This window comes from Sapajus apella, unplaced genomic scaffold (assembly GCF_009761245.1).
Source record: "Sapajus apella isolate SASKATOON/1434 unplaced genomic scaffold, GSC_monkey_1.0 scaffold9, whole genome shotgun sequence".
In the NCBI taxonomy this organism is placed as follows: domain Eukaryota; kingdom Metazoa; phylum Chordata; class Mammalia; order Primates; family Cebidae; genus Sapajus; species Sapajus apella.
Genome location: NW_022436949.1, coordinates 39,360,295 through 39,376,613, shown reverse-complemented (window position 1 = coordinate 39,376,613; position 16,319 = coordinate 39,360,295). Strand labels below are relative to the sequence as shown.

Genomic DNA, 16,319 nt, shown 5'->3' with positions numbered 1-16,319 from the left:
TTGCTCTAAATAGAGAAAACCAACTCAATTATGGAAAAAGCAGCCCAGAGTTGTACGGACAAAATGTCATAAAGTATATGTGGTGGGAATATTACACCCAGAAAATAGGAAATTTCCTCACTCTCACAGACACTGGATTCTACTTTTCATTTTATAATTATAAACTATTTAACACAGGAATTAAGATTTCTGACTTATTTTATTTTTTTCAGAAGTTATTTGAATAAAGTTTAATGATACCAAATATTAATAATTTTACATTATATCCCTATCCCAGATTCCTTAGAGATCAGGTACTTTTCCTTCAATTAGGCATAGATTTAAAGTCATTTTAATCCTTTAACACATTCAAGTTAAGTTATACAAGTTTTCTACAATAAGCATACTTTACTTTTGAATCAAAGTGTGCTATTAAAAAATATACATAGCTACACAATGGAGTACTAGTCAGCCATAAAAAGGATGAGATCCAGTCATGGATGGAACTGAAGGTCATTATGTTCAGTGAAATAAGCCAGGCACAGAAAGACAAATATCATATGCCCTCACTTATTTGTAGGATCTAAAAATCAATACAATTGAACCCACGGACATAGAGAGTAGCAGGATAGTTACCAGAGGCTGGGAAGGGAATTGGCGAGAGTGTGGGTGGGTGAAGAGGTGGGGATGGCTAACAGGTACAAAAAAATCATTATATAGAAAGAATAAATAAGACCTACTATTTGATAGCACAACAGAGTGACTACAGTCAACTGTGACGTAATTACAGTTAATTTTAAAATAAATTAGGGTATAATTGGACTGCCTATAACTTAAAGAATAAATGCTTGAGAGATAGATATCCCATTCTCTATGATGTGTTTATTTCGCATTGCACGCCTATACCAAAACATCTCATGTACCCCTCCCATATATATACTATGTACACACAAAAATTAAAAATAAAAAAATAAGATACTTGGCTTCAAAAAGCATTATCCTAGCAAAAAAAGTAACCCCAAAATTAAAAAGTATTTTACAGATTGTGAAAAATAAATATGTATTAGGTCCTGTGAAATGAAAATAAAGAGAAGAAGGAGAATAATTGTGTAGTTCATAAATTTAAAAATGCAAAAATCCATGGTATACAACTGTAAAAGATAACATGAGTTGTTGATCTTGGGTGTAATCGTATAAATCACTGTCACAATTGAAAGGAAAACAGGGACATTTGGTTCATATATAAAAGTCATTGTCATTATTTGATGGGCAACAGTTGCTTAAATGCCACCTTAGATATGGAGACCTGTTATTGGTTGACCTTAACATGTCAGAGCAAAGATTCAAAAACTTCTGTCAAATTTCTGTGCCCCAGCTCTACATCCTGGTAACCAACCTAACAATTCCACGGAAGCCAGTGATAAGTGTGGTGGAGCAGAGAACACTTGCGTCAGAACAGGAGATCCTTTCCGAGTTCAATCCAGACCTAAGAATCATAATCTTTGGTATTGAACCCAGTCTGTATATTAACTGATTCTCCAGGAAACTCATGCACATCTTAAACATTTCTTATTCATGCCTGTGTGTGTGTGTGTGTGTGTGTGTGTGTGAGAATGTGTGTGTGTGTATGTGCATACTTGCAATAGAGAAAAACACACTTATCCTGTCCTTTTACGATAAAGATCTCTACTTGCCATTACTCTAAGTAAAGGCAATCTTTGTCCAGGGAATTTAAAATAGTACTATTAAATCCACTGGTACCAATACCACTGATATCACATACGAATTCCAGGTTTATGGACCCTAAGAGTTCATGGATAATGAGAATTCAAGGCTCCCTATTTCTTCTGTCATAATTATTATAGGAACATAAGTAATTCATCTAACTGGTCTGTGCCCTTGGGACTGCACAAGTTGCTACCATTGTCAGACAACACTGCAGCATTATTAAATATGCTTCATCTTAAGTCAGGTATAGGAAGATAAAATAGAAATGGAAGACCTAATCTCTGAACTTAATGAGCTTAGACTTCAACAGGGAATAGGCAATGGATCATATTTTTTAGATGAATACAAGAACACTAAGTAAGTGAAAATGATAAGGTGTCAACTACAGAAGCATTAAGGAGAAAGAGACAAGAAGACTCAGAGAACTAAAGCCTGTAATGACCACAGAACTATTCTTTCAAAAGGAGAAAATATGCAAATAAATTTCCAAAAATAAAACAAAAGATGTGGAGAAATCTAATTTCTTTAAACATTCAAAGGCCTTGGAGCCCCGATTTCCTGCTATCTTACTTCAAAGTTTGCTTTTCATTTTCAAGTTATTTATATTCAACTAGACCACTAGGTAGGGAGGAAACAGTATGAAGACCATAAACTACTATAACTAGTTATCCCAAGGATATTTGTCCATTCAGTGAATATAATAAACCTTTGGCAAGAATAACAAATGGCAGATTCGGAAACTGTGATGAGTGATTTTTTTAAATTTCTCTGAGCACTGTGGACAACACAGAATTATTTTTAGCTGGTCACTGGTTCTTCTTTCACATTTGGGTTCAGGATCCTGTTCCTGTCTAAGGGAATACTTGGAATGATAGAAAATTAACTGCTTAGGCAAGCTATCTTTCCACATTTGTTAAAATGCCAAACCCCAAGAGCTCATGTTAGTGTTGGTCACTCATTAAAAAATCACTGAATGACAAAGAAATGATATGGAAATGTTATTTGGAATGCATTTGATAATAAACACATTACATTGTCTTCTGAATCTTGCCAAAGTTCGTGTTTGGATACTTTCCTTATTTTGGTGTCCATATATATCTCACAAACAAAAGTTGAACATATTCAATCACACTTACCAAGGAGATTTAAAGATTAAGCATCATTTTAACAGGCCTGTTCATGTGGATAGATTAAAGATGTCATTTTCAGCGCAATAATAATAAAATATTGGATGGAAGCATAAGCTAAGTAGCCTTGAACTGAGTTAAAATCTTATAGGTTGTGTTCAGGTTTGCAATTTGAAAATGATGTGCTCTGTGTAATTTACTGTTGAATATACAAAATATTAGAGCAGCAACACAGGCTGACATTGTTCTGTATGTAGAATGGATTCACAGTCTGGTTATCTTCAGTCCTGTATATGTTCAAGTCAGCTCTCTTGCTCACTCGCTCACTCTCTCTCATTTTTTTGTTTTTTGTTTGTTTGTTTTTTTGTGTTCTGAGACAGAGTCTCATTCTGTTGCCCAGGCTGGTGCGCAGTGGCACAATATCATATCACTGCAACCTCCCCGTTCTGGGTTCAAGCGATTCTTATGCCTCAGCCTCCTGAGTAGTTGGGATTACAGGCCTGCACCACTACACCTGGTTAATTTTTGTATTTGTTTTAGTAGAGACGGAGTTTTGTCACGTTGGCCAGGCTGGCCTCAAACTCCTGACCTCTGGTGATCCGCCCGCTTCAGTCTCCCAAAGTGTTGAGATTGCAGGCATGAGCCACTCTGCAGGCCAGCTGTCTCTCTTTGTTTTAAGTCTTTATTATGGAAATTCAGAATCTATGCACAACCCAGAATGTTCTATGAACTCCCCAAGGACTCATCAACCAGCTTCAACAATGAGCATCTTTCTGCCCATCTCATTCCTTTCTACCTGCCCACCTCAGGACATCGTTGTATCATTTCAGATAAAGGTTCACTGAAATTATTTCTCTTCTACTCTTAGAATACAAAAAGTATACAAATGCCATTCTTATGGCTTTACTCTCTCATTTGTCTGAAGAAAAAAAGGGAAATCTTACATTGGCTCAAGGGAAGAAGAAAAAATAATTTTTTATCCCAATTCCTTATCACTATAAAATGTAAAGAATCTCTTGATACCAAATCCCAGAGAGAGAGTGAGAGGTTTCTGCTCCATTTCCCACTGTCCCACTGCAGATCAGGCCTCACTAGAAATCCTGAGTTTACTGGCTTTATGTACACTTTGCAGTCAAACCAGTCTACACTGAGGTACTGTGTTCTCAGATCAGAAGACAGAACTGTTTCCAGGGAGCTCTAATTTATACCCCCATTAAATATTTTTTCTTGATTTTCATTAAAATAAGAAAATAAGTTTTCTCTATTCAGTGGCAGATCAATTTAACTTAAATAAAATTTCTCCTGTAATTCACCCATACCTACTCAAAGGATTAGTGAGCCTCTGTCAGAGAAAGGATACTTGTCTGCTCATTAACATTCATGACCAAGAATCCTTCTGGTAGAACTGGTTTCAGAGTCTGATAGAGCAATACTTAAAAGAAATTGGCTTGTCTGTGAAACAGCTGCTCAGCAAAGCCACCATGCAAGGGAATTGGTGATAATAAGATGATAATATTACAACCACATTGGGAGCGTAATGTATTTCAAGTTACTGCGAGGTGTGTGGTAGGGGTCTTGGAATAAGAAAAAGATTAGAAGTCCATCACTGAAGCCAGAGCTGATGATTATCAGTGTGTAGCCTTAGTTTTCAAAGATCTGTCAAAGTTCAAAGGAGGAGAATGAGAGAGAGAGAGAGAGAGAGAAAGAGAGAGAGAGAGAAGGAGAAGGAGGAGGAGAGAAGGAAGGCATATTCCACTTGTACAAAGATCCGGGTTCTATATGCACCACAGTTAAAGGACCCCCTACCAGGATCTTCTCTTTCAGCACTATACAAATGCAAGGTGTTCGTGATTTATAAACCTCTTCAGTACTTCTGTGAAAGCCAAAATCTCTAGTTAGATGAGTTTTATTTGTGGAAGATCTGCCTGTTGGGAAACTTGGCAGATTACTTTCCAATGCCAGTGAGACTGCTTCTCTAATTTCTAAAACTCTGTTTAGTGCATTCTGATTTCAAGAGGAGTGTCCTTCAGATGGAAAACATGTCATGGAGGTGACAGTCCAGCAAATATACAGAAGGCATTCAGCTAATTACTTCCTAGGATGATTAACATTATAAGCCCTATGAATTGCAGTTAACTATTATTCTGTGTAACCATTTAGGACAGCAGCAACACAGTACAAGGAAATATTATATCTATTTATCTGTATAATATTAATAATATAGAGGAATATGTGTTGTGTGGTGTGTGTGTGTGTGTATAGTTATACGTGTATTTGTTAGTGTGTTAGAATATTGGAGGTAGCATGACAATTGCATCTGTCTTGCCATGACTTACTTAGAAAATAATTATTGTTATTAAATTCTTAGGGAATCTATTTTTTAAAAGTCAATGTGATCAGTAAAATATTGTTTGGGAGGTAGCAAGAGGCAGTCACTTGAGGACTATGGTAGATTAGGAGATAGAAATAATCATTCCTTTCCCCACCTCCACTTCCATGGGAGGAGGATAATCTCTTACTCCACTAATGAGAATTACCATGAGATTTGCTTTGGCTTATGGACATTAGGAAGTCAGTGTGGCCATTCTAATTTAGGCTTTAAGGGCCATTCTGACTCCACCTGTCTATATTAGCATCTCCAAACTCCACTAAGAGAAAAACATGCTTAAGACAGAGTATTGCTCTCAAAAGAATAAGTTACATGTAGACTAGGCCAGACCAAAATGACTCTAAATCCATAGAGTCAAGCCTACATGAGCACAGCTTCGAACGGCCAATCTCTAGTCAACCCAAAGATATATTAAGGAAAAAGTAACACTTCTTGTTTATGGAATTGTGTGTTTTTTGTTACAAAACAGTAGCCAGCTGGTGCAAGGAATAAAACATTGTGACAGAATATCTGTACAATAGATATATGCTAAATGTCAATAAATAAACACTGTTGAAAGAAAGTCAACAGTAAATTATTGACAATATGTACTACAGAGTGTGGACTTGCATACAAAATCTCTGATGCATTTTGTCTCCTCTTGCCACTTGTTTAATTATCACAATCTTAAGACATTCTTTGCATATTGAACTGCAAGCTCTCCCAAACAGCCTTCTTGGATGCCAATAAATAGAAAACTTTCCTCCCTCCTCTTTCCAATGAAGTTCTACTTTAGCATGCAAGCAATTCTGCCTTTTTGACTCTTAGGTTTACACTTATGTCTCTCCCAAAAAGGTAAACTCCTTGACAGGCAATGACCAAATTATTAGTCACTTTTTAATCTATGACAATACTTGGTTAAGTGTCTTCTCTATGGTAGGCTCTAAATAAATGTTTTCAAATAGAAATCACACACGCATACAAAAAAAAATATCACCCTTGTGACAGAAAATATGAAAGATGCTACCACCATATGGGAAGCTATTTAGGGTTTTTTTGCTTTTCAAATAAGTGTATTCTCTGAGAAAATTAGGCCATATATTAGGGAAGTCATTACATTATTGTCATCTCTACAGTATATAGATGAGAAATGATATTTAAAAAGAAAACACAAGCAGATTTGCAGTGTAAAAATACTATGTCACTGTATATAAATTACTTCTGTGTCCTTCATGAGGATGGAAATTACTGTTCAATATTTTTATTTTGCTTTTAAAAATGCACTGGCTGCCAAAATTTCTGGACAAATGTATATCAATAAAATACATTAATAAAAGCCAGGAAGGAAAGTTAAACAATGAGACCAAGAAGAACACACTAAACAAGAAACTTCATATGGAGCTCCAAATGTGAATTTGTTCCAGCTCAAATAAATCCAAAGGAAAAAAGTAACCTAAATAAAATAACCCTTCAACTAAATTTTCCTGCCCCTGAATAATCCATATTCCACAGACATTCTTAGAGGATAGGGTGTTAAGGCTCACATCGAGATAGGCACCACAAGGCATTGTGAGGTAAAAAGAAAAAATAATGTATCTTCATTGATTCGATAAAGGTTTTTACAAAACGCACCCATTCCCCTTTAATTTAGGGACAGATTCCAATTTAATCCTGTTCCTGCCCTTCCCAAAGATATGGGTACATTCTTCACCCACCAATATTTCTATTGTCCTTTTAAAGAAATTTTAGTAATTTTTCAACAGTACCCATTCAAAACAAATAAAAATTTAGAATTTCAATCAAGTATCGACTTCCTATATATAACTGACTATTTCTAATTCTGATATAAGTACTAGGTTACAGTCCTGGAGTCATCATTCTTAGTGGAAACTTGGCAAGTCGATTACTCTCTCAAAGCTCCAGATTCCTTGAGGGCTGGATTATATTTACGTGGGTATTGTTTTTTTGTTCTTTGTTTTTTTTTTTTAATTTAAAACAAATCTTCCACTTTTCCCTGACAGTCATTTCCACATCCTCCCCACAATAACTGGGACAGGCCAGGCCCAGCAGGGTGAGATAGAGGAATAGGTGGTGTTGACCACAAGATGCCAGCACATCTGGGAACTGGAAAGGACTGGAGAGATAATGTGGTAGGTGGCTGAGAGCAGGGATCCAGGAGTGCTCAGCCTGGGATGTAATCCTGACTCTGCCATTTATTATAACATCCGGGTGATTGCATTGCAGTTTACTTCAAATATCTAGGGTTAAAATCTATGAAGGGCAGGCAACACAGTCAGATGTAGCTGAATATTTGCTGGTTCTCCATTTTCTTTAATACATGAGCTACTTGGTAGCACAACAGCAAAAGGGGACTTGGATACAAATGCCAATTCAACAGGCCAGTCACTAAACATAAAAATGCTAAAAATGAGTGAGTACACGAAGACGATTCTCCCTTTGTCTATGTTTTAATATGCTTTTGCTTATCTGTTGCCTGGGGTGTTTGGCAGAGGAGAGGAAGGTGAAAAGGAAGGGGGTAATGTGATCCTTCTGTCTGGTGGACTAGGTTGTGTCTTCGTCCAAAATTTTAATCCCAAGGAGCAACAGAAAAGCTGTGCTTGGCTACAGAGCATATTGAGAACATCTTTGTGTAGTTCGGAGAGAACTTTTGCAGTGGCCAGAACCCTGATCATATGGCAGGAGGCTTACAAGGATGTGTGATGACAGCCAGAAATTGAGATTTGGCAGGAGAAATAAGAAAGAAGCAAAGCAACAAATACCTTGTCAGACCCTTGGAAAAGCAATGTCAAGAAACCTCCATTATATAGACTTTAATAATGACATTTTAATTCTGTATTCAAAAATTTAAAAAAGATATACAGCTATAAGAAAATTCTCCGCCAATGAATTAAAAGCTCTGGAATTTGTATTATATACTTTTAAAATTCATTGCCTCTCAGGTGCAAATGCTAGGCTAATCTTGGAGCTAAGCATAGAAACTTAGGAAGGTTGGGAAATAACTCATGTTAATTCCACTTTAACTTCCTACCATCCGATTAGTATTTCTAATTTTATAAATTATAAAATTGTAGTGTCTCTTCTAAAGGTTACCAAAAAAATCAATTTTAAAAAGACAGGAAACTAAGACAATATATAGAATGTGGTTTTAATTTAAGAATACTGGAATCTCAAATTTTATAACAGTCACCGCTGCCACAAAATAAAAAATTAAATGTAATCAAAGCATTTCTCGTATAAGAAAAATGATAACCAGAGATTAATTATTATCAATGATTGAATTTAGCCTCCCTAAATATATCTTGGACTAGATCACATGTATCAGGTGTAATTTAAATTTCTGCTGTACTTAATAAAAACAGAAAGAAAAGTCATCAACCTTTCTTAATTTTAATTAAGCAGTGGTTTTTCATAAAGAGCATATAGTCAACAAAGACATACACAATCCAAATGACAAATTAAGAGAAAGTGGAAATTCTGAGAAAGTGGAAACAGAGGCAAAACATCCAAATAGATGGATGAAGAGACTCCAACAATGATGCTAAATGACTAACCAAATAGGAAGTTACTAAAAATAAACTCAAAGTCCTTCATAGTACTATTGGATTTATGTGGGAACATAAAATTCAGAGGGTGACACTCCATAACTGAACCTAAATAGTTCTTTTGTGCTCACAGCAACTGATATTCATCAATAAGGGATATGAGAAAGTATTTAGAAAAAAAGAAAATTTAAAAATGGAAAACTACCCACATGAATGCACAACCATTCATGGAAGGTGACTTAGCAGGCTCACCTTTAAGATATAAGAAATTAAATCATACCATTGTACAACTGACCCTCATGAATCTGCCCAAAGAAAATAGCAGATATTAGGACAGTGACTTTTTAATTGATTTATAATGTTATTATTTTAAGTCTAAGTGCTTCAGGAATCGAGATTATAGGATCACATTTAGATTCTCTTTTTTTCACTCTGGCTGAAAGCCTCCTCAACAACAACAAAATCTTAATTCATCTCCCATCCAAGGCAATGCAACGGCAATAAAATAAGTAGTTTCTAAAGAATTTATCACCCCTTAGGTAAATCTAATCTTAGCAAAATCAATGTCCTGTCAAACTGATTGACATCATACGCCTGGGTACATTAGAACAATTCAAAATATACCTATATAAAGAAAGAAGGAGAGGGAATAAGAGACAGAATGGAGAAAGGTTTCTTTAGTGAGACAAACAAGATGTGGGATTAGGAATTATAGATGCAAAATATTAAGTTATTGATATAATACAAGAAGTATAAGGCTCAGTCTTGTTGAATGGCTTTGCTTGTTTTTTAAAAAATAATTCCCCATAAAGCTAGCTAATATTTATTTTTTTAAAAAAGAGTATATATTATTTACTACGAAAATTGCCCTGGAATTATTTTAACATCACTTTGTAGTACAGCTTTACAAACGCACTAGAGCTGTTTGTTTGTTTGTTTGTTTTTTCCCAAAGACGCAGGTCAAAATCAGTGGCAGCAGATCTTTACCACCTGCTTTATGTAACAAACGACAAAACAGCTCAATTTGCTCTCCCTTGAAGTGAGAGAATGTTGTCCTCCAAACACAGAGTCCTGTGAGGGACTCCTGAATGTCACTGGATTTGTAATCTATAATCAAGAGCAACCCCTAAGTACTCCCCAGTTGCATTTAGGAGAACAACATTCACAGCATCACTGCTAAATAAGAAATTATTTTCATAAACGTCCACATATCAAGTTAAACATACTTGTAGAAAGATGAAGCCCCAGTCACTTACACAGAAAGTGTCACATCATTTTTACTGAAAATACCAGGTACGCCTATCTTCTGTAACTTCGAGAACCGATTTGAAAAAGATTGGTGTTGCTTTAATAGTTTATAAACAGCAATAAAGTAGAACGTTTTACCAACCACACGGGAAAGTAAAAAGAAATAACAACTTTGGCTAACCTTTCTAAACTGGCTCTGCTGTACCTTGACTGAACTGAGAGAAGAAAATGAATAGCAGCTCTTTGCCCTAGGTTAATGTTGTAGGACCAGTGATACCCAAAGACATTTCAACACAAGGTACAGATCTGGTTTACAATAACTCATAGTAAGGTACATTCATTTCTCAGAGCACTAAAGATAATACACCATCTAAACATACTAAATATATTGTTATCATTATTGATGCTGTTTATAAGAAATAACACTACTTTGGAATATTTTCAAAATATTCAGTCTCTAATGAGAAAATTCAATGCTTTATATTACAAAGTAATAATTACTTTGTAATGTAAAAATCTGTATTTAACAAACAGAATATAGAAATAACATTGACTGCTTATAATCAGAATATCAAAAGAGAGTCCAAACCTTATATAGAATGAGCAACTGCAATGCAAAATGTGCTCTACGATTGCAATGGCAAAGTCTAAAGTAAAGGAATCTGTGTCACTGAGATTTAAAATAAGCCTTTTCTCTTAAAAATGTGATATTTCAAATAATCTTAAATTACACTTACTTTTTAAAAGAGAATCCCCCTATGAAAACTAGACAAGCTGCAGTATACCAAATCCTGAATTAGAATTCCTCTAATAATGAAAACTGGAGCTAAATCTTTACAATAAATCTCACAGACAAAGCACAAATGCAAAACAGCTCTGTTAAACCAGGTTTTACCAAGACATTACTAAAAAAAAATACTGCCAAGAAAACTCATGCCTTTTCTAAAAATAGACAACGCTATAAATATTTAACAGGGACAGAAAAGCTCCCTCTTTATAAAAATATTTTTCGTATGATACCAAGATTGTCATAGAAAAGTGCACCTATAACAAAGTGAAGTGAAAACCATTTCACCTACCGTCAAATTTCTTATGCCTGGACACAAAAGTGGTGCGCACAAAATGGCTCGTCTCTTCTACAAGGTTTTCAAACTCGAGTTTGCTCTGTTGGCTTAACTTGTCTTCCATTTCTGTGGTGCAGCATGTATATTCCTGAGGACAGATTCTTAAGTGTTCCCCTGCAATGAGAAGTTAAATGTCACTATTGCATTCCAAGGCCTTTTGGCAGATGTTGCAGATATCGCTTCCCTAGCATTTCGCTCAAATCGCAGGGTACTTGTTCCATCTACTTCTCCAGCCATCCCCATGAACTCTATCTGGGCTACAGCACATCAGTGTATCTAATATTCCAAACACCTGGTGGACTTAAGTGGAACCTGATATTTAGTCTCTGTTCCTCATCATGTAAGTGAAGGTGCATTAAAAACTTCAAAATACCTTGGCATTTTTTCCTGTCTTTTATTGTTAATGCATCAAGTAAACATCAGGTGACACAAGATGTAATACAGCTATGTATGCTAGTCTTGAGAACTCTCAATTAAGGCAAAAGACAGTCCCATCACCAAAAGCAAGAAAAGATGGTAATTGTCTCTTGGGTTCTCTTTCTGTGAGCCTGTCCCTGGGTATGCATCAGCTTTTCTCTAGGTTCAAGTCAGTGTGTTTTTAATGGTAGGCTACATGTGTCACACATTCTTTAAGGTGACATTTCTTGTCAGACAGAAAACATTCTCCTGAAAGAAGGAAGTCACTGATGGGTATAATTAATGCTTACGTTATATGGAAATGTGGAATAAAAGGAATGAAAGGCTTGTATTTAATTCAACAGATCTATCTCTTGATACACCAGGCTATGTCTTTCGACAATATTGCTTTCTTTAGTGCTATTTGCAAGTAGAAGCCAATCCTTTGCTTCATGAAATTAACATGGTCTGTTATTGCATAAAATGTGAATTTCCAATTGAAGCAGCTCAGTTAGTGTCAAAAATCTTTATCACAGCCTGTGGAGGGAAGAATGGAAATCTACCCAATGTCTTGCTAAATAAAACCAACAAATTGCTCCTGCTATTAAAGTCATTGTAGGACTCTGAAAACCAAATGAACAAAGTACTTGACTCTGTGATTAAAATTCATTTATAATGTTTAACAGTACTTATAAAAGTATGTCCTATGACCTTGTGTGAAGTTTAGGGAGTCTCATGATTCCTCACGTAGTTGAAGGTTTAAGCTCCTACTTAAAACAATAGCAGAATAAAAAATAATGTTTACAGGTATGTATTAACATTAGGTCTTTTGCCAGTTTGAAATCATTTTTTTTAACTGTTGAGATGTTTGAGTTCCTAATTAAAAGACTACAAATGTCCCACAATTTTATAAAAAACAAATGCTCAACATCACTAATCATCAGGGAAATGTAAATCAAAACCACTATGAGGTATCATCTCATCCCACACAGGATGTCTGTTATCAGAACCATGAAAAATAACAAATGCTGGGGAGGATGCAGGGAAAAGGCAACTCATATACTGTCAGTGGAAAGGAAACTATGATAGCATCTATGAAGAATACTATGGAGGCTCCTCAAAAGACTACCAACAGAATTACTGTTTGATCCAGCAACCCACTCCTGGGTATTTATCTGAAGAGAATGAAATTGGTACATCAAAGAGACATTTGCGCCCCATGTTTAATGGAACACTACACAAAATACCCAAGATATGGAATCAATCTAGGGTTCCAAAAACAAATGAATGGATAAAGAAAATGCGGCATAAGTACACGATGGAATACTATTCAGCTTTAAAAAGAATGATATCCTCACCACTGATTCCGCAGAAATACAAACTACCATCAGGGATTACTACAAACAACTCTATGCACACAAACCAGTAAGCCTGGAAGAAATGGATAAAATCCTGGACACTGTACCCACCCAAACCTAAACCAGGAAGAAGTCAAAACCCTGAATAGACCAATAACAAGGGCCGAAGTTGAAGCAGCAATTAATAGCCGACCAACCAAAACAAGCCCAGGTCCAGATGGCTTTACAGCTGAATTCTACCAGACATAAAAAGAGGAGCTGGTACCACTCCTTCTGAAACTATTCCAAACAATCCAAAAAGAAGGAATCCTTCCCAAATCAGACCAACATCATCCTGATACCAAAACCCAGCAGAGACTCAACAAGAAAAGAAAACTTCAGGCCAATATCCATGATAAGCATAGTTGCAAAAATCTTCAATAAAACACTGGCAAACTGATTGCAACAGCAATCAAAAAGCTTATCCATCACGATCAAGTAGGCTTCATCCTGGGGATGCAAGCCTGGTTCAACATATGCAAGTCTATAAACGTAATCCATCACATAAACAGAACCAATGACAAAAACCACAATTATCTCAATAGATGCAGAGAAGGCCTTTGACAAAATTCAACAGCCCTTTATGCTAAAAACTCTTAATAAAGTAGGTATCAACAGAACATATCTCAAAATAATAAAAGCTATTTACAACAAACCCATAGCCAATATCATACCGAATGGGCAAAAACTGGAAGCATTCCCTTTGAAATATGGCACTAGATAAGGGTGCCCTCTCTCACGACTCCTATTCAATATAGTATTGGAAATTCTAGCCAGAGCAACCAGGGAAGAAAAAGAAATAGAGTACTCAGTTAGGAAAGGAGGAAGTCAAATTGTCTCTATTTGCAGATGACAGATTGTATATTTGGAAGACCCCATCGCCTCAGCCCAAAATCTCCTGAAACTGATAAGCAATTTCAGCAAAGTCTCAGTATACAAAATCAATGTGCAGAAATCACAAACATTCCTATACACCAATAATAGATTTAAAGAGAGCCAAATCAAGAATGAATTGCCATTCACAATTGCTACAAAGAGAATCAAATACCTAGGAATACAACTAACAAAGAACATAAAGGACCTCTTCAAGGAGAACTACAAACCACTGCTCAAGGAAATAAGAGAGGACACAAAGAGATGGAAAAACATTCCATGCTCATGGTTAGGAAGAATCAATATTGTGAAAATGGACATACTGCCCAAAGTAATTTATAGATTCAACACTATCCCCATCAATCTACCTATGACCCTCTTCACAGAACTGGAAAAAAACACCTTAAATTTCATATGGAACCAAAAGAGAGACCACATAGCCAAGAAAATTCTAAGCAAAAAGAACAGAGCTGGAGGCATCACGCTACCTGACTTCAAACTATGCTACAAGGCTACATTAATCAAAGCAGCACGGTGCTGGTACCAAAACAGAGATACAGACCAGTGGAACAGAACAGAGGCCTCAGAGGCAATGCCACACATCTACAACCATCTGATCTTTTGACAAACCTGACAAAAACAAGCAATGGGAAAAGGATTCCCTGTTTAATAAGTGGCGTTGGTAAAACTGGCTAGCCATGTGCAGAAAGCAGAAACTTGACCCCTTTCTGACACCTTACACTAAAATTAACTCCAGTTGGATTAAACTTAAACATAAGACCTAGCATCATAAAAAACCTAGAAGAAAACCTATGCAAAACCATTTAGGACATAGGCATAGGCAAGGACTTCATGACTAAAACACCAAAAACATTGGCAACAAAAGCCAAAATAGGTAAATAGGATCTAACTAAACTCCAGAGCTTCTGTACAGCAAAAGAAACAATCATTAGAATGAACCAGCAACCAACAGAATGGGAAAAAATGTTTGCAATCTACCCATCTGAAAAAGAGCTAATATCCAGAATCTACAAAGAACTAAAACAGATTTACAAGAAAAAAACAAACCCATTCAAAAGTGGGCAAAGGACATGAACAGACACTTTTCAAAAGAAGACATTTATGAGGCCAACAAACATAGGACAAAATGCTCATCATCACTCGTCATTAGAGAAATGCAAATCAAAAACACATTGAGATACCATCTCATGCCAGTTAGAATGGTGATTATTTAAAAATCTGGAGACAACAGATGCTGGAGAGGATGTGGAGAAATAGGAATACTTTTACACTGTTGGTGGGAGTGTGAATTAGTTCAACCATTGTGGAAATCAGTGTGGCAATTCCTCAAGGACATAGAAATAGAAATTACATTTGACCCAGCAATCTCATTACCGAGTATATACCCAAAGTATTATAAATCATTCTGTTGTAAAGACACATGCACACGTATATTTATAGTGGCACTGTTTACAATAGCAAAGACCTGGAATCAAACCAAATGCCCATTGGCAATAGACTGGACAAGGAAAATTGGCACATATACACCATGGAATACTATGCAGCCATTAAAAACAATGAGTTTGTGTCCTTTTTAGGGACATGGATGAATCTGGAAACCATAATTCTCAGCAAACTGACACAGAACAGAAAATCAAACACTGCATGTTCTCACTCACAGGCAGGTGTTGAACAATGAGAACACAGGGACACAGGGAGGGGAGCATCACACACTGGGTTCTGTTGCGGGGGGAATAGGGGAGGGACAATGAGGGGTAGGGAGGTTGGGGAGGGATAACATGGAGATAAATGCCAGATATAGGTGACGGGGGGATGAAACAGCAAACCATATTGCCATGTATATACCTATGTAACAATCCTGGATGTTCTGCCCATGTACCCCAGAACCTAACCTGTAATAAAATATATATTAAAAAAAAGAATAATATCCTGTCATTCACAGCAACATGAATGAAACCAGAGGACATTATGTTAAGTGACATAAGCCAAGAACAGAAAGTTAAACATCGCATATTCTCAATCATATTTAGAAGCTAAAAAAAGGATCTCATACAAGTTGAAAGCAGAACAGAGGATACTAGAGGCTAAAAAGAGTAAGGGAAAGGGGGGATGATAAGAAGATTTGTTACAGGATACAAAATTACAGCTAATAGGAGGAGTAAGTTCTATTGTTCTATGCCACTATAGGATAACTACAGCTAACAATACTATATTACACAGCTTCAAATGCTAGAAAGAGGATATTGAATGTTCCCAACACAAAGACATTATAACTGTTGGAGATGATAGATACACTAATCACCCTGATCTGATCACTATACATTATATTTATCAAAAGATCACTATGCACCTCCCATAAATATATATAATTATTTTATGCCAATTAAAACAAAATTTTAAAAAAGATATATAATTTCTAGAAAGGAAGGAGGCAAAAAATATATATGCGCCGGGCACGGTGGCTCAAGCCTGTAATCCCAGCACTTTGGGAGGCC

The 16,319-nt window shown here is 36.1% G+C and overlaps 1 protein-coding gene across 1 annotated transcript in view; it reads right to left on the bottom strand.

The window, feature by feature from the left end:
* GPC6 (glypican 6) overlaps positions 1 to 16,319 on the bottom strand; it is a 1,186,177-nt gene that overhangs the window by 854,538 nt on the left and 315,320 nt on the right. Inside the window, exon 2 of the mRNA XM_032277284.1 lies at positions 11,093 to 11,251. Coding sequence (XP_032133175.1) covers positions 11,093 to 11,251 — 159 coding nt within the window. The remainder of the gene's footprint in view (positions 1 to 11,092; positions 11,252 to 16,319) is intronic.